This window comes from Anomaloglossus baeobatrachus, chromosome 6 (genome assembly GCF_048569485.1).
Source record: "Anomaloglossus baeobatrachus isolate aAnoBae1 chromosome 6, aAnoBae1.hap1, whole genome shotgun sequence".
Lineage (NCBI taxonomy): Eukaryota > Metazoa > Chordata > Amphibia > Anura > Aromobatidae > Anomaloglossus > Anomaloglossus baeobatrachus.
Window position 1 is genome coordinate 151,786,942 of NC_134358.1, and position 18,966 is coordinate 151,805,907.

The following is an 18,966-nucleotide window of genomic DNA, read 5'->3' on the forward strand; positions in this document are numbered from 1 at the left end:
ACTTGCTTGTTGGGAGATCTACGTCCCCTTCACTAACGGATTTAGCAATTTACAGCGACTCCAAGCCTTGCTGGGATCCGAAAGCCCCTGCTCTGGTACTGACTGCCCTTTGTATACTGCTCCAGGCCCTGGATACACACAGCCTCCGCGGCCCTTCCAGCAACCTCCAGACAGTCCCACTGCAGATCTTCACCGCTGTCTGCTGACCTTGCTGTTCTGGCCCTACACAAAGCTGGGCTCTCAGGCTTTCTTTCCTTCTGTCACTTTACTGGCTTCTCTCCTTTACACTTCTCCACTTTCACCACTTTCACTTCTCTGTTTACTCTAGCCCTCTGCTAGACTTCACTCTGTCTTCACTCTTGCCCTCCCTGGGCTAATCTGCCTGGTTTTCCTCCTGCCTCCAGAGTTGTGAGCTCCTAGGTGGGCTGAGCCAACCGCCTGGCCCACCCCCTGGTGTGCATCATCAACCTCTGGAGGAAGGCAACAAGGATTTATGGGTTAGCTGGTGTACCTGCAGGGAATGTGGGGTGCGTGTGTGTTGTTATCTGTGTCCCCTGGCTTGCCCAGGGCGACACAAATGCATCAGGGTGCTACAGAGAACTGCATTCTATTCCCCAGGGTGCAGGACCCAATCCTCATGGTTCCAGGTTCCCAACAACGGTGTCACTAACATCCGCACTACAAATCCAAACCACACCTCACACCATGACCTGTATAGACACACCAGTGGGTTGGTCAAGTTAGAGCAGGGCCACCCACCTAGGGGTCAGGCAGACTGGTGGGAGGAGAGACAGAGAGTTGAGTGTTAGCCCTCATAGAGTGGGGAGCTGGGGAGTTGTAGCTCCCAGGGAGGCGACAGGTTGGGTCGCAGACGGTGGTCCGGGACCACAGGAGTCAGGACCGTTGGCTGTGACATTGGAAAGGTGCGACGGACATAGTCTAGGAGGACTGTCGGCATCAGAACCCCAAAAGAACTGGTACCGAACACGGCGCGGTACAGGACCCTAGGTCAGGAACAGGTTCATCCGTCCTGATAATTAACCTGTGGAGGATAGTCTCTTTATGAACGTTCCCCAAGACCTCAGAGATTGAAGGCATCAGCACAACGCGGGGGATAGGGTTCTCCAAAGTACACACCCACTAAAATCCCAAGTGCCAGCCATCAAGAGCACAGCTACACTACACTACGCCCCGAAAACTTCAAGCCGAGGGGCCACAACGGTCAATCAATTTGTGCATGGAGGCAGGGCTCCGGACTTACTAAGTGACACTGTTGAGAGCGGGACCAGAAACTGTGGTACCTAGAGACTTTGGTTTACCATCTGTGTGAGTGTCTGCTTATTCCACCTAATCCAGCACCAAGACTACTGCAGTGAGTAACTTGACCGACCCCTGCACCCTGCTTTCTCAAGGCCAAGCCGCCCGCTCACTATCTCCCCCACTGTCCTGGGCCTTCCCTACCTGCTGGGGGCTGACACTTTGCTGCCCCACACCATCTGCCTCGATACTCCCCTTGACAGCAGTGGTATTCCCCTTACCGCAACCTGCAGGTGGCGTCACAAACATTTATCCCCTGTAAATACCCCTTTACATTCGAGTAGCCGCAAGCCCCCAAGTCCGGAGACGCTCGAGCCACAGTAACCCAGGATCCGAGCAGTTCAACTGCTGCAGGGGCGGCACATCAGTATTTTACATCAGTATTTGTACGGTAAGCCAAAACCAGGAGAAGGTGAAAAATGCAGAAGTGATAACGTATTTCTATTATACTTTTCTTCTGTTTGTTCCACTCCTGATTTTGGCTTACAAATGTTGATGTAAAATACTGACAAAATACTGAATGCGTGATCGTGGCCATAGACCGGGGTCACGTGAGTGCATGAATTGGACGAGTGCAATACGAGAAAATCTCCCTTTGCACTCTGACCAATGATATTCAATGAGGCAGAGCAGATCTGCAATTTTTTTATCATGCCATATCAGAGTGAGAAAAAAATTGCAGCATGCTGTGATTGGCAGCGTTTCTTGGATCACACGCACACATACAAGTCTATGGGTGTGTGTGGTGTGTGAAACATCAGACTGCACTCAGATGACATCAGAGTACAATATGATATATGCCGAGACAGACCATGACGAAAATGGAGAAATTAAGATCTTTATCTTCTCCGTACCTGTGAAATTACGTGATTGTGATTGTGATTCTCGCATGTGAAAGAATCAGAGCACAGTGAATGACACTCAGATCACGCTCACAGTAGACCTTGAGCCGAGTGTCATCGGCATATCACATTTGATTCTCTGCCATCGGATGATATAGGTTTGTCTGACCTCGGCCTTACACTGTGCTCCGTGTGACCTGGAATTGGCTTTTACAATATAAGTCTATGGTGTGTCAGAACGAGGCTCCATAGGATTTCATTGTAAAAGAGACTAGGGGTCACAATAGTATAAAAAATCAGTCCAAAAAAATTAGATTTTTTTTTTTTATCAATTGTCATCCGTGTGCAATTTGGTTTTTTTTTCAGTAGCATTTATTAACCATTTACAGTTTCTTATGTTACAGAATTGTAATGTATCCATAAAAATCAGATATACTGTGGCATCAAATTTTTTTTCTTGCACCCATAGACCTGAATGGGTGAGTCTGATTTGATTTCAGAATCAAATCGCAGCAGGTTGCAGTTTTTTTCCAGACATTCTGTCACTGAAAAAAAAATGGTCATCTCCACAGCATCATTAAATAGTCGAGTCAGTGTGCGCAGCCAATGAAAAATCAGATAGCAGTTGTCTGAGCTCATTCAGACCACAGTATAAATCAAAGAGTGAGCTGGATGAAGGAAGTAGTGGTGACGTCACGGAGAAGAGGAGCGGTACGGCCCTGGATACTGGAGAACACAGCACTAGGCGAGTATAATAATATTCACACTACATTACATACACAGATTGATTAATAAAATATCTTCCCGGGAGCGCTTCTATAATACCAGAATATACTGTATATGTATATACTTTACATACTGTACAGAGCTGTATTATATTATATCTGTATGTGTATTACATGTAGTTGTATTGTTGTACACATTTACTTACGTGTGATGACATTCACTGAGACTCACTGGAGTCTGAAATATATCCATGCAGATTGGACAGTAGAAATCCTCTGGATTTGATGAAATAGAGGACAAAGCAGCCATTTGTGATTCACAACTACTGATAAAATTTTGGAAGATATTGATTGGAAGATCTCTTCTTATTCAGCTGTTGGTAATTATTTTTTTCATGGAAGTTTTATCCTATAAAGTAACATGGCATTAAACAGTTACAATATATAATTATTATATAATGATAATGATATAATAATGATACATTATTGATTATTAAGTAACTTACAGTATTCATATGTCTAGTCATTTTGTATCTCGATGAAAATAGTATGAGGTTACAGCTTACCTTATTACTAGTATCACACTGATATATCTTTAACTTTGTAAAGGCCCATTGAGAAGATAATCAGAAAACAAGTGTTGGTACGAACTCTCGTTCTCAATAACTAACCTGTGTTCAGGGCAGTATAATTAAAAGCATTCCAGACATGTCCAGAATTTTTGCTATTTAAGTGGTGAAAATAAATTCAGAAATTTGTAAAAAAAAATAATAAAATAATAATTTTGTGTTTAGAGATGAGCAGACCTGTGGATGTTCAGGTTCGGACAGACTTTTTAGTTAAGTTTGTTTCGGGAGCCGGAGTTGACGTGAACTTATTCCTGGACCTCAAACCCCATATAAGTCAATGGTGACCTGAACTAATGGGCTGGATTTGACTAATGAGTACAACGGAAGTCAATGATTGGGCAGTTCAGTTTTCAGCCGACATACAGACAGCCATAAACAGAGCACTTCTAGAGGAGGGTGGCAGGATTTTTTTTTTCTTCTGGACACACTACATCTGAAAGTGTTGTCGTTACCCCCAGTGAGAGTACCTGGGCACAGTGTTACAAGATCATGTGGTTAGTATAGAAACAGCACCCAACTCGGACACAGTTTTTAAAAAAAAATACCGTGTTCAGGTTAAAGCCCTGGACACCCAATGTTCAGTAGAAACCGCAACCTTTACCATTCGGGTTCACTCATCTCTATCTGTGTTGCGATTTTTTGAGACCTATAAATCTTTTATTTTTTTGCCCATGATGCTGTATAAGTGTTTACATGTTGCGCGCTGAGCTACAGTTTTTTTTTATTGATCCCAGTTTTGGGTAGATGTGTTGTGCTGTACTTTTTTTGTGAGAAGTGTGGTGGATGAAAAGCGTCATTTTATTATTATTATTATTATTTATTTTTATAGCGCCATTTATTCCATGGCACTTTACAGTGAAAGAGGGTATATGTACAACAATCATTAACAGTACATAACAGACTGGTATAGGAGGAGAGAGGACCCTGCCCGTGAGGGCTCACAGTCTATAGGGAATGGGTGATGGTATTTCTGGCATTTCGATCTTTTCTTTTCATTGTTTGACATATGGTTTCAATAACTTAATATTTTGATTTAAACTATACAGGAGTACCAAGTTGGCAGTTGCGTTGGGTCGTCAGCATGTCCCCAGCTGTCATCGGTTCACCGTGATTGTGTTGCGGGTGGTGATGAAAGCTAGTGGGAGCGTACCAATACTGTTGTCAGTTAAATGCGCTTGGCAGAGATTAGCAGTGGCAATAAGCAGGTAAATACAATGATTGGGTCAAGCTTCGGGCACTGCAGTTTCAGGCAGATATCAGCTATATAACACAGCTGGCATCTACCCAGTATGAAGCAGGATCAGGTGATCAGACTGCGCATACATTACTAATGGGTTAATGATAGCAGATACCCATAGACAGTGGTGTAACTAGAGTTCGATGGCCACTATTGCAAAATTTGGACCTGTCCCCGCCTTGATTTTGGTCAGATGTATGTATATGTATCTATACACTTAGCATTCTAAATCCTATAAATACATACAAGTTTCCCTCCCCCATTATGTAGTAATGTCCCCATCCTGTTCAAATGGACCCCAGGCTTCTTCCTCTGAAATATGTTTCCCAAACTGGTATATATGCCCCCATCTGGGCTACGTCCTGGTAAATATGCCCCCATCCTGGTATATATGCCCCCCCATCCTGGTATACAGTTAGGTTCAGAAATATTTGGACAGTGACACAAGTTTTGTTATTTTTGCTGTTTACAAAAACATGTTCAGAAATACAATTATATATATAATATGGGCTGAAAGTGCACACTCCCAGCTGCAATATGAGAGTTTTCACATCCAAATCGGAGAAAGGGTTTAGGAATCATAGCTCTGTAATGCATAGCCTCCTCTTTTTCAAGGGACCAAAAGTAATTGGACAAGGGACTCTAAGGGCTGCAATTAACTCTGAAGGCGTCTCCCTCGTTAACCTGTAATCAATGAAGTAGTTAAAAGGTCTGGGGTTGATTACAGGTGTGTGGTTTTGCATTTGGAAGCTGTTGCTGTGACCAGACAACATGCGGTCTAAGGAACTCTCAATTGAGGTGAAGCAAAACATCCTGAGGCTGAAAAAAAAGAAAAAATCCATGAGAGAGATAGCAGACATGCTTGGAGTAGCAAAATCAACAGTCAGGTACATTCTGAGAAAAAAGGAATTGACTGGTGAGCTTGGGAACTCAAAAAGGCCTGGGCGTCCACGGATGACAACAGTGGTGGATGATCGCCGCATACTATCTTTGGTGAAGAAGAACCCGTTCACAACATCAACTGAAGTCCAGAACACTCATAGTGAAGTAGGTGTATCTGTCTCTAAGTCAACAGTAAAGAGAAGACTCCATGAAAGTAAATATAAAGGGTTCACATCTATATGCAAACCATTCATCAATTCCAAAAATAGACAGGCCAGAGTTAAATTTGCTGAAAAACACCTTATGAAGCCAGCTCAGTTCTGGAAAAGTATTCTATGGACAGATGAGACAAAGATCAACCTGTACCAGAATGATGGGAAGAAAAAAGTTTGCAGAAGAAAGGGAACGGCACATGATCCAAGGCACACCACATCCTCTGTAAAACATGGTGGAGGCAACGTGATGGCATGGGCATGCATGGCTTTCAATGGCACTGGGTCACTTGTGTTTATTGATGACATAACAGCAGACAAGAGTAGCCGGATGAATTCTTAAGTGTACAGGGATATACTTTCAGCCCAGATTCAGCCAAATGCCGCAAAGTTGATCGGACGGCGCTTCATAGTACAGATGGACAATGACCCCAAGCATACAGCCAAAGCTACCCAGGAGTTCATGAGTGCAAAAAAGTGGAACCTTCTGCAATGGCCAAGTCAATCACCAGATCTTAACCCAATTGAGCATGCATTTCACTTGCTCAAATCCAGACTTAAGACGGAAAGACCCACAAACAAGCAAGACCTGAATGCTGCAGCTGTAAAGGCCTGGCAAAGCATTAAGAAGGAGGAAACACAGCATTTGTTGATGTCCATGGGTTCCAGACTTAAGGCAGTGATTGCCTCCAAAGGATTCGCAACAAAATATTGAAAATAAAAATATTTTGCTTGGGTTTGGTTTATTTGTCCAATTACTTTTGACCTCCTAAAATGTGGAGTGTTTGTAAAGAAATGTGTACAATTCCTACAATTTCTATCAGATATTTTTGTTCAAACCTTCAAATTAAACGTTACAATCTGCACTAGAATTCTGTTGTCGAGATTTCATTTCAAATCCAATGTGGTGGCATGCAGAGCCCAACTCGCGAAAATTGTGTCACTGTCCAAATATTTCTGGACCTAACTGTATATGTCCTCATCCTGGTAAATGTCCCCCATCCTGTGCCATCCTAGAAAATATGTCCCCCATCCTAACCCCCATTCTGGTATATATGTTCTCAACCTAGGCCACATCTTGGTACATATGCCTGCAATTCTTGTAAAAATTTACCCCATCCGGGAATATATACTCCCATTATAGTAAATGTCCCTCTCCAGGTATATATATCTCCCCTCCTGGTATACAAGCTCCCCCTCCTAGTTTATTTGTCCACTCTCCTGGTATATGTGTCTCCATCCTGGGCCCCTCCTGGTATATAGGTCCCCTTCTGGTTTACATGTTCCCCGCCTGGTTTATATGTCCTTCTCCTGGGTCCCTTCTGGTATATATGTCCCCCCTACTGGTATATGTTCCCATCCTGGTAAATATGCCTCCGTTCTGTTTCTCCATGGCAAAAATAAAAAAAAATTGTACTCACCCTTCCCAGCTTCCACGTCGCGCGGCATCCATCCAGACGCATATCCAGCTGTAGTCAGAATGCCCCCTTCTCCCCAGCACCCAGTCGCGATCCCTGCAACCGTGATCATTTCACCCCTGCCCATAGACCTTCCCATCATGATAATCTCAATATGCAGCTATCTATCTTTTCAAAAAGTAAGAGGGGAGGTGGAGTAGGATACAATGCTAATTTTTTTATGTTTCTTAAACTATATGTCGCGGGTGGGGAAGACGCCACCGCTGCGCTCTCGCTAACGCTCGGGTCCGGCGCTGCTGCGGCTGCTGCTGCTCAGTGGTTCGAGCGGTGGGCCGGATCCAGGAACTCGAGCGGCGCCCCTCGCCCGTGAGTTAAAAGGGTGGTTGGTTTGGGGGATTTAGTCCGTGACGCCACCCACGGGTCGTGGTGAAGATGGGCACCACCGCTGCTGGTGACGGGGATCCCGGGAGCGATGGTAGGGAGCAGCTGAGATGTTTTCCCCCTCCGTGGGTAGGGGTCGGTGGTCCCAGGGCCCAGTGATGTGATGGCGAGGCAGGGTTGGTGAGGTGCACGGTTGCAGGGACAGTGCGGCGTGGTGCCGGATGGCACGGGTGTACTCACTCAGTAAGAGATGCACAAAGTCCGCGGTAAACCAAACGGCTGGATGGATGGGTCCTGCAGCCGGCTGCAGTGTCCCTCCCCGGACAGGTGATGGCGGCTGTCTTTCCCTGCACCTTGATGTACTTGATTGACTACGATGGATCCCCAACAGTAGTCCGCTCCCCGGTGTATGGATGCCAGAGCAGCCCGTTTGCCCGCAGGCGCTGGCCCTTGGGTCTCTAGCCTTAGGCGGTAGCTGTATACCCTCACGTTGTGGGCGGTTGCCTTCTATCGGGTCTTTGGCTGTTAGGAAACCCCTGGGGTTCCGGTCACACTCGGATTTGACTATTGTCGGCGGCTCCAAGCCTGGTCGGGGTCCGATGGCCCTGCCTGTGTGTGCTGGCTTCACTTCGCTCCCAGGTCGGTACCGGCGGGCCAACGCCCGACCCCGGTCCTACGGTTCCACGTTGCTTCACCACTCCTGCAGACGGCCACCACTGTCTGCCAACCTTGTTGTCAGTGCCTGGGCCACAAACCCAGACACCCAAGTGTTTACTCCTCACTCTTCAAACTCCTGAACTCAACTGTCACTTTTCTCGCCTCCAGGCCTGTGAAATCCTCGGTGGGTGGGGCCAACCGCTTGGCTCCGCCCCATCTAGTGTGGACATCAGACACTGGAGGGAGGCAACAAGGGTTTTGTTTGGCTAATGTTACTGTCTAGTGGGGGTGGGGGTGTTTGAGTGTTATCTGTGACGACCTGGCTAGTCCAGGGCGCCACATTCCCCGTTGGTGAAATGCAGACCGTCCGCGGGCTGCCCGTCCATCACCGGTTTTATTTTTTTTTTTCAAAACTGTAAAACATAAATAACATGTAAACATTTCAAACATATAAGCATTTTTGTTAGGTCACTTAAACGTTGCACATATAAAAACATTTTTAATAATGACGGACGGACGGATGTCTTCTGCTCTCCCACCCAAGCAACCTAGCCCTGATGCTGCCCCTAAGAAGTGGGCAGCACACCTTGACCCCAGTCCAGGTTCAGGCTGCCCGAGCGGGAACGGGTACGGTTACTCGCACCCGGCTGTCAATTCAGGGGACCCCATGTCCAGGGGGACCCCTGACCCCCGGAGGATGGCCACCGGTCCTGGTGGTGACCGGGCCCCAGCCTGCTCTGCTGTGGGCCCTTCCTCCAATCTGCCTCTCTGGAGGCGGCAACGGTTTCCATCCCATAAAACTATTTACAAGCCCACAAGTTCGTGGGTGGCCTGCCAGTTCTCGGCCATGTCCATGAGCAGTCTCTCATGCAGGTGGTAAACAACAAAGTCCCTCCGGGGACAACTTGCCGGCAACGGCTGGGATAATCACTGTCGACAATCAGGTGATCTTCGGTTGATTTTCGGTCATTCATTTAAACTGCTGAGGGTCCCAATGGGGGACAACTTGCTTGCAACGGAGGACCGCTGCCACTATTGCTCACTTCCGTACTCCTCACCCGGCTCCAGGTGAAGAAGCACGGGTTCCAGCCCCTCCAGCGCACGGCAGGCGCGACGAGGAAGAGCGGCTCGGTATCCATTATTTCCGCTCCGAGGGATGTAAGTGGCCTCCATGTCATACAAGCCGAAGACTCCCTCCTCCTCCGAGACAGGCTCCGTGTCAGCCCCCGAGCCACTGTCATCTGACTCCAGGGGGTTAATGGTGGGACCTGGCAGGTCGGTAACGGTTTCCAGCTGAGCCCAGACTCGTGGCTCCTCAGTGGCAGGTGACCCGTCGTCAGCCGGTGTACGGAGGCCCGCTCTCGGTTCTTCCAAGTCAACCTCTCCAGCCATTGGTGGGCGGGCGTCCTCTTGGGCCTCCGGGCCCTGGCGGGGCAACACGAACTCCGACACCTCCATCGGGGACGGCGGTCTGAGCGGGGTTGTACGGGCGGTCAGCACAGGCGATGGGTCGGGCCCTGCTGGGGCCAGGGGTAGACCGGGTCCTTCAGCCGCAGCGGCCGGTCCCTTAGGGACATAAGGGCGTGGGTCACTCACCAGCTCCTCTAGCATGGCCTCTATTTCATGCGCCCGCACCACCGCAGCCAGCTCCTCCATCTCAGCGGTCCAGCGATTTAGCAGGTCCCGTACTTGGGCCCGGTTACGGCAGCACAACAGCATCACTTGGGTATTCAGCCAAGCCGCCGTCCCGGGGGCAGGCTCCGGAGACTCAGGCCTCTCAGGTGGTGCGGACATGTCGCAAGCGGCTTCCAGGAACCGGGTAGCTTTGCAGAGTCCTGGCGTCCCCGCTTTTATGCCCTCGGTTACATCAGGCAGGCCTTCACCTGCCCCCCCTTGGTTCTTTCTAGCACTTCCTCTTTGGGGGCGGGGTTCGCTTTCGCGCCTTCCCTGCTCGGGGAAGACGCTCGAGCAGGAAATCTTCGCGCCCTAGATGGCGGCACTTCAAATTTTTCGGCCGGACGCCGCCATCGGGGACTGAAAGGCGCACTTCTACCAGTAGGTAGACTGCTTCTATCCTGTTTGTAACGCCAAGTTGTCACGGGCGGGGAGGACGCTGCCGCTGTGCTCTCGCTAACGCTCGGGTCCGGCGCTGCTGCGGCTCCTGCTGCTCGGTGGCTCAAGTGGTGGGCTGGATCCGGGGACTCGAGCGGCGCCCCTCGCCCGTGAGTGAAAAGGGTGGTTGGTTTGGGGGATTTAGTCCGTGATGCCACCCATGGGTCGTGGGGAAGATGGGCACCACCACTGCTGGTGACGGGGATCCCGGGAGCGATGGTAGGGAGCAGCTGAGATGTTGTTTTCCCCCTCCATGGGTAGGGGTCGGTGGTCCCGGGGCCCGGTGATGTGACGGGGAGGCAGGGTTGGTGAGGTGCAGGGTTGCAGGGACAGCGCGGCGCGCTGCCGGATGGCACGGGTGTACTCACTCAGTAAGAGATGCACAAAGTCCTCGGTAAACCAAACGGCTGGATGGACGGGTCCCGCAGCCGGCTGCAGTGTCCCTCCCCGGACAGGTGATGGCGGCTGTCTTTCCCTGCACCTTGATGTACTTGATTGACTACGATGGATCCCCAATGGTAGTCTGCTCCTCGGTGTATGGATGCCGGAGGAGCCCATTTGCCAGCAGGCGCTGGCCCTTGGGTCTCTAGCCTTAGGCGGTAGCTGTATACCCTCACGTTGTGGGCGGTTGCCTTCTATCGGGTCTTTGGCTGTTAGGAAACCCCTGGGGTTCCGGTCACACTCGGATTTGACTATTGTCGGCGGTTCCAAGCCTGGTCGGGGTCCGACGGCCCTGCCTGTGTGTGCTGGCTTCACTTCGCTCCCCGGTCGGTACCGGCGGGCCAACGCCCGACCCCGGTCCTACGGTTCCACGTTGCTTCACCACTCCTGCAGACGGCTACCACCATCTGTCAACCTTGTTGTCAGTGCCTGGACCACAAACCCAGACACCCAAGTGTTTACTCCTCACTCTTCAAACTCCTGAACTCAACTGTCACTTTTCCCGCCTCCAGGCCTGTGAACTCCTCGGTGGGTGGGGCCAACCACTTGGCTCCGCCCCACCCCACCTGGTGTGGACATCAGACACTGGAGGGAGGCAACAAGGGTTTTGTTTGGCTAATGTTACTGTCTACTGGGGGTGGGAGTGTTTGAGTGTTATCTGTGACGACCTGGCTAGTCCAGGGCGCCACATATATATTTCTATTTTTGGAGAATAAATTTGTATTATTAGGCATTGCCTATATAGAGACATCATATTTCACAGTGCGTTACAAAGACTAGAATTACTGTTCCGGTTGGGGCAGTGAACGTTGGGCCCCAGCACTGTAAAGCAGCAGTGTTCACCATTGAGCCACTGTGTAAATGAAAAAAAAAAAATAGCTTAAATTCCCTTTCAAAACCAGATGAGATAAACCAATATTACATATCCATTCTGCATATATAGTGAAATTATTACTTTGTGTTGGAAGTCTACATGAATTTTTATTATATATATTTTTCATATTTTTATTCTACTATATCAATATAAATACTGTAACTAAATTTTACACCCCACTCTTCTTAGAAATCATATTCCAAAGCATCATAGCCTGCCATTGTTACAAATACTGGGAGAGTTATATATATATACACGGTGGTCCAAAAGTAGGTGGACAGTATGTGTAATAGGGTTATCAAACATGGTGTAAAGTGAAACTGACTCAGTTGCCCTTCACAACCAATCACATTCCACTTTTCATTCTTCACAGACTCTTTGGAAAATGAAAAGTAGAATCTGGTTGAACCAGACCTGAATATCATTGAACTTCTGTGGGATGATTTGAAGCATGCTGTCCATGTTCGGTGACCATCAAACTTAACTGAACTGGAATTGTTTTGTAAACAGGAATGATCAAATATACCTTCATCCAGGATCCAGGAACTCATTAAAAGCTACAGGAAGTGACTAGAGGCTGTTATTTTTGCAAAAGGAGGATCTACAAAATATTAATGTCACTTTTATGTTGAGGTGCCCATACTTTTGCACCGGTCAAATTTTGTTTATATGCGGATTGCACAGTTTCTGTTAGTACAATAAACCTCATTTCAATCCAGAAATATTACTCAGTCCATCAGTTATTAGATATATAAAACTGAAATAGCTGTTGCAAAAACCCAAATTGTTATAAAGAAAAAAGGTTAACATTAATAGGGGTGCCCAAACTTTTTCATATGACTTGTATGTCTTATATTCTAGGTTCTTCAAACTAGCCACCTTTTGATTTGATTACTGCTTTGCACACTCTTGGCATTCTCTTGATGAGCTTGAAGAGGTAGTCACCGGAAATGGTCTTCAAACAGTCTTGAAGGAGTTCCCAGAGATGCTTAGCACTTGTTGTCCTTTTTACCTTCACTCAGCGGTCCAGCTCACCCCAAACCATCTCAATTGGGTTCAGGTCTGGTGACTGTGGAGACCAGGTCATCTGGCGTAGCACCCCATCACTCTCCTTCTTAGTCAAATAGCCCTTACAAAGCCTGGAGGTGTGTTTGGGGTCATTGTCCTGTTGAACAATAAATGATGGTCCAACTAAACGCAAACCGGATGGAATAGCACGCCGCTGCAAGATGCTGTGGTAGCCATGCTGGTTTAGTATGCCTTCAATTTTGAATAAATCCCCAACAGTGTCACTAGCAAAGCACCCCCACACCATCACACCTCCTCCTCCATGCTTCACGGTGGGAACCAGGCATGTAGAGTCCATCCGTTCACCTTTTCTACAAAGACACGGTGGCTGGATCCAAAGATCTCAAATTTGGACTCATCAGACCAAAGCACAGATTTACACTGATCTAATGTCCATTCCTTGTGTTCTTTAGCCCAAACCAGTCTCTTCTGCTTGTTGCCTGTCCTTAGCAGTGGTTTCCTAGCAGCTATTTTACCATGAAGGCCTGCTGCACAAAGTCTCCTCTTAATAGTTGATCTAGAGATGAGAAGGTGTGTCCAAACCTTTGGTCTGTACTGTATACTAGGTTGGAAACATATATACCAGGATAGGGGCATATATACCAGGACGGAGGGACATATATGCCAGGATGGGAACATATATACCAAGATGGGGGGCATATTTACAAGAAAGGAGCCCAGGATGGGGGACATTACTACATAATGGGGGGACTCATATGTCTTCTTAAGAATTAGAACGCTAAATGTATACATACATATAGATACATCTGACCAACAAAGGGGGGGGGGGGAGTCAGGTGCAAATTTTACACCTAGGCCCATTGAACTTTAGTTTGGTCACGGTTTATACCCATATATTCAGTGGCAAATCTAATTTTCATATAGGCTGCCACATAAGGCATAATTTCCAACCGGCATTATCTAAAGCATAAAAAATATCTTCATTGTCCCCACCTGCCCTTTAAAGCTTTGTAGGGAGAAGAAGGTGGGTTGAGTCTGACAGATACATAAAATTATAAACTGTAGTACATATATTGGTCGTTGGAAAAAAGGAGAACCAGAGCAGAAAAGCTGAATCAAAAATTACAAAGTTTTTTATTTTTATATTCAAGGTGCAAGTGCAATACATGAGACATTAGTATTCAATAAAAAGAGGAGGTGGGGAAAATGGGTGCAAAACAGATCAACATTAGCCGGGTGTGGACTAACAGGCAATAAAATGTTCAAATATAAGAAAACCCCTGATTGCCTACATTGAAAAAAATCAATATACTGAATGAAGGCATCTAAGTGTAGTTAGCCTGGGGAAGTGAGCACACAAAGGACTCGAACTGTTGGTGGTCAAAAGTGATTAAACAGAGAAGATGGTTTAGCAGTCAGGAGATAACCCAATATAGGGGAGATCAGGTCATACATGCATAGCACAAATTCCCAAGTGGGAAGAAAAGTGCTCCTGACTAAACCATCAAGGTACTGAGCCAAAGGATTGCCACAATAGAAAGTGAGGTGTAATCACACAGTTGGACGAACCCCCTGGATTTGTTAATACAAGGGGGGAGTCAGATGGAGAACCCAAAGCTCTAGGGCAGAAATTAATGTTTAAAAAAGAGTCATTAGTAGGGAGTACGACTTGCAAACAGGGAAAAATTCAAGAATGCAAAGTAGGTACAATAGTAATCGATTACATAGAGTGAATACAGATCCCTACAGAGCACGTACTCCCGACTAGATGGCCAGGGGTAGGCCAGTAACTACCTAGAGTTGATAAATGGTGTAAGAAATATAAGTATTGTCCGTAGGACACAGGAACCCGCCAGGGAGGTCAGTAACCCCAAGGCAGGGTGGTACGTAAAAAGTCTGCCAGGCACAAAGCTTTGGGTGGAACATAAAACAATGGCAAGTTAACTGTAACGGCAGAAAGGGGGTTTAAGGATAAGGGCAAGTGCCCGGTATAATGAACATATGTTACCTGAGACCGGTGGCAGGGGGCCCCTTATCCTTTGTGCCTGGCCATCTAGTCGGGAGTACGTGCTCTGTAGGGATCTGTATTCACTCTATGTAATCGATTACTATTGTACCTACTTTGCATTCTTGAATTTTTCCCTGTTTGCAAGTCGTACTCCCTACTAATGACTCTTTTTTAAACATTAATTTCTGCCCTAGAGCTTTGGGTTCTCCATCTGACTCCCCCCTTGTATTAACAAATCCAGGGGGTTCGTCCAACTGTGTGATTACACCTCACTTTCTATTGTGGCAATCCTTTGGCTCAGTACCTTGATGGTTTAGTCAGGAGCACTTTTCTTCCCACTTGGGAATTTGTGCTATGCATGTATGACCTGATCTCCCCTATATTGGGTTATCTCCTGACTGCTAAACCATCTTCTCTGTTTAATCACTTTTGACCACCAACAGTTCGAGTCCTTTGTGTGCTCACTTCCCCAGGCTAACTACACTTAGATGCCTTCATTCAGTATATTGATTTTTTTCAATGTAGGCAATCAGGGGTTTTCTTATATTTGAACATTTTATTGCCTGTTAGTCCACACCCGGCTAATGTTGATCTGTTTTGCACCCATTTTCCCCACCTCCTCTTTTTATTGAATACTAATGTCTCATGTATTGCACTTGCACCTTGAATATAAAAATAAAAAACTTTGTAATTTTTGATTCAGCTTTTCTGCTCTGGTTCTCCTTTTTTCCATGTATTTTGAGCTGCTGTAAACCTGAGTTGGCCTGTCCACCAGGTTTATTTATCTGTATTTTCCCTATGGAATGCATATTTCTCATATATTGGTCGTTGTCTATTACATTTGACAATAGATGTCGTCCTGGACCAGTGAAAACAGCGGCTTCTCAGGTAAGTGACATGTCTAATATTATGGTGACTGACATTTGTTTAATTGCTATTTTCAACTTCACAACCATTTTTTTCATTGCTGCTATGAATCAGAAATGAAGTCAAACTCCAAAGTGTCAGTTTGCCGTCTACAGCTCCTATGCCGGCCTACTGGTTTCCATGGTAAAAGACGGTAAACACAAATCCTGTCCTCAACTTCTTGACATTGTACCTTCAGTAGGAGTAAAATAATCATTATCTGTACATTAGAAGTAGTGTAGTGCTACTGGTTGCTTGTTTCCAAGATGAATGGGGTCACAATGGTGCTGACTGCTGTCCCGACTGATTTACGGTAAGGTCTTTATTGCACGTCTCTGAGTAGAAAAGTGAATTGTGACATCACTGATGCAAAACATAGCAACTATCTTTCCTTGACAGACAGGCATTGACATATTAAACTACTGTAACCAATCTCCATGTGGAAAGCCAAGTGGATTTGTATTTCAATTATTAGGCCCTGTTCATACAGCACCGTATGATCAAGTTTTTATGCATAATACTGTACAAAGGTTTTACACAAGTGTGAGAAAATGCTGCAAAGTAAGAATTCATTCAACAATAGAAGTGTAACTTTACATTTCGTTAATTGATTAATTATAGGTTTTTTTCCATGAACAAAATTCATTTTAATTAGTAGATCTTATAATAATAAGATATACAGTCATATGAAAAAGTTTGGGCACCCCTATTAATGTTAACCTTTTTTCTTTATAACAATTTGGGTTTTTGCAACAGCTATTTCAGTTTTATATATCTAATAACTGATGGACTCAGTAATATTTCTGGATTGAAATGAGGTTTATTGTACTAACAGAAAATGTCCAATCCGCATTTAAACAAAATTTGACCGGTGCAAAAGTATGGGCACCTCAACATAAAAGTGACATTAATATTTTGTAGATCCTCCGTTTGCAAAAATCACAGCCTCTAGACGCTTCCTGTAGCTTTTAATGAGTTCCTGAATCCTGGATGAAGGTATATTTGACCATTCCTGTTTACAAAACCATTCCAGTTCAGTTAAGTTTGATGGTCGCCGAGCATGGACAGCCGCTTCACATCATCCCACAGATTTTCAATGATATTCAGGTCTGGGGACTGGGATGGCCATTCCAAAACATTGTAATTGTTCCTCTGCATGAATGCCTGAGTAGATTTGGAGTGGTGTTCTGGATTATTCTCTTGATGAAATATCCATCCCCTGCGTAACTTCGTCACTGATTCTTGCACATTATTGTCAAGAATCTGCTGATACTGAGTTGAATACATGCGACCCTCAGCTTTAACAAGATTCCCGGTGCCGGTATTGGCCACACAGCCCCAAAGCATGATGGAACCTCCACCAAATTTTACTGTGGGTAGCAAGTGCTTTTCTTGGAATGCCGTGTTTTTTTGCCTCAATGCATAACGCCTTTTTGTATGACCAAACAAGCAGCACAGAACGCACATGTTGATGTGAGACAGGAGTGGTGAGTAGATTTTTCTTTGTGAAATGATCTTTTTGAGACTACTTGGGCTATATTAGATATTAATGGGAACTTTATTATACCCTTACTATAGCCCAGGACTATTTGCAGTTTTTATGGCGGTATAAAGCAGCAGAAACCTTACTAAAAACTTCCCTGATGCGTAACAGACACGAAACGCGTCAGGAGTAAGGGAACACAAGAAAAACTATCTGCAAATGATGTATTGCTAAAGGGATGGTGATTTAATCCCATATGAAACTGCTTCCTGAGAAAGATGGACAGGGGATGATTATGACTATAGAAATTCAACCCTGATGCAAAACGTCTACGTTGGGAGTTGATCCTGTACCTATACTGGGTGAGATTTTTTTCATGTTATATGTGAGCAAATGGTGTTATATACTATTGATATTTGCTGAAACCATATTGTCTCACTCTGAGTCACTAAGTGATATTGTTATTTATATTCTCACTCTTTTTCTATCCCCATATTGTAATCCTTAGCATATCCAGAGGGGCGGTTCCCCTTGGATTGGCGTTTGGAAGCATTTGAGTGCTACAACCAGCTTTTGCTGTATTAGGGGTCTCTGGGGATCAATACTTATAACTGTGCCTCACATGAGTTTTGATTTTGTTTGAGCTTTGAGAGCCAACTCTCGTGTTTTTCTATTTTTGTGTGTTTTTTATGTGTGATTTTATGGGACCAATGGCCTTTTAATCTAGCTTAGTAAAAGTTAAGTTTTAAGAGTTATTTTTTGCAATATTTCTCTATACCCATATTGCTGTACTATATTGATAATTATTTATGGGTAATCATTATTGGATAATATCCAGCTCTATAATCTACCATTATATCATTATTCTACTGGTGGTTTGTGTTATTGAAAAGCTCAAATCTCTCCGATTAAGGGTGTTTGCTTATGCCGGAATCACGTCAGGGGAGCAATATGGAGCCAAGTATGTAACTTTTTCAACAAATGCACAAATAAAGGCAAGAACATTAATAATTTTGTTTCAAGTGCCAGCTTTTTCTTTTAGCTTTTTTTTCCCCCTATGTAATGCCAGCTAGCAGTGGAGTGGCATCTATTCATTCAATATGGTAGAGATCGTAGTATACTCGGTGAGTCCAGAAACCTCGAATAAAAATAGTATAAGAAAAAAAAACTCTGAGCACTCAGTTGTCTGCAAACATAAAAAAAAAGTCATTGCGGATCTAAAACAAGTATATTTCCCCTTATTGTTTCTACCCCATATGTTATTGATTATAGAACATCACTAGTTTAATACACAAGTATTTGCCCATGTCATATCAAGATGTCACTTTATCTGAGATTTTGTCCCAAGGTTTTAAATCTGTGGCTAGAAAGTCTAGAGATGTAGGTAGTTTTATATCTCTCCTAGTCTTTTTCTAAGCAATATGGTTAACCTTGGTTAAAATAGAAGGGTTGCTATAAACGTGGCTGTGAAGCATGTGGTTTGTGCAAATACGTAGAAAAAAATGACCATCTTCAGGACAATGTCTCTCTGAAACAATAAAACATCAAAACCTATATTAACTGCAATACCATGCATGTTGTTTATATGGCAACGTGTGGATTGCAGTAAATACTATATAGGTCGCAATATACGTCTCATGAAGTAGAGATTCTGAACACAATACCACATCAAATTTGGAGTGATCTACTCCTCAATGTTCTGTAACAGGCTGTTCATATTGCTTCCATGTAGATCACTGAAATGCTTGGATAGCCCTAAGGGTTAAAGGTATTGAAAGGGTACATAGGCCCTCTAGAGGTGGTAATTGGGAGT

At 45.2% G+C, this 18,966-nt stretch overlaps 1 protein-coding gene across 3 annotated transcripts in view; it reads right to left on the reverse strand.

Annotated features, from left to right (window-relative positions):
* LOC142244166 (E3 ubiquitin-protein ligase RNF138-like) overlaps positions 1 to 15,972 on the reverse strand; it is an 80,976-nt gene extending 65,004 nt beyond the window's left edge. For all 3 annotated transcript variants that reach the window (XM_075316365.1, XM_075316366.1, XM_075316364.1), the window contains exons 1-2: positions 15,864 to 15,972; positions 3,091 to 3,293 (exon numbers count right to left, since the gene is read on the reverse strand). In XM_075316365.1, the coding sequence (XP_075172480.1) occupies positions 3,091 to 3,194 (104 nt within the window). In that variant the 5' untranslated portion in view covers positions 3,195 to 3,293; positions 15,864 to 15,972. The remainder of the gene's footprint in view (positions 1 to 3,090; positions 3,294 to 15,863) is intronic.
* Between the last annotated feature and the right edge of the window lie 2,994 nt (positions 15,973 to 18,966).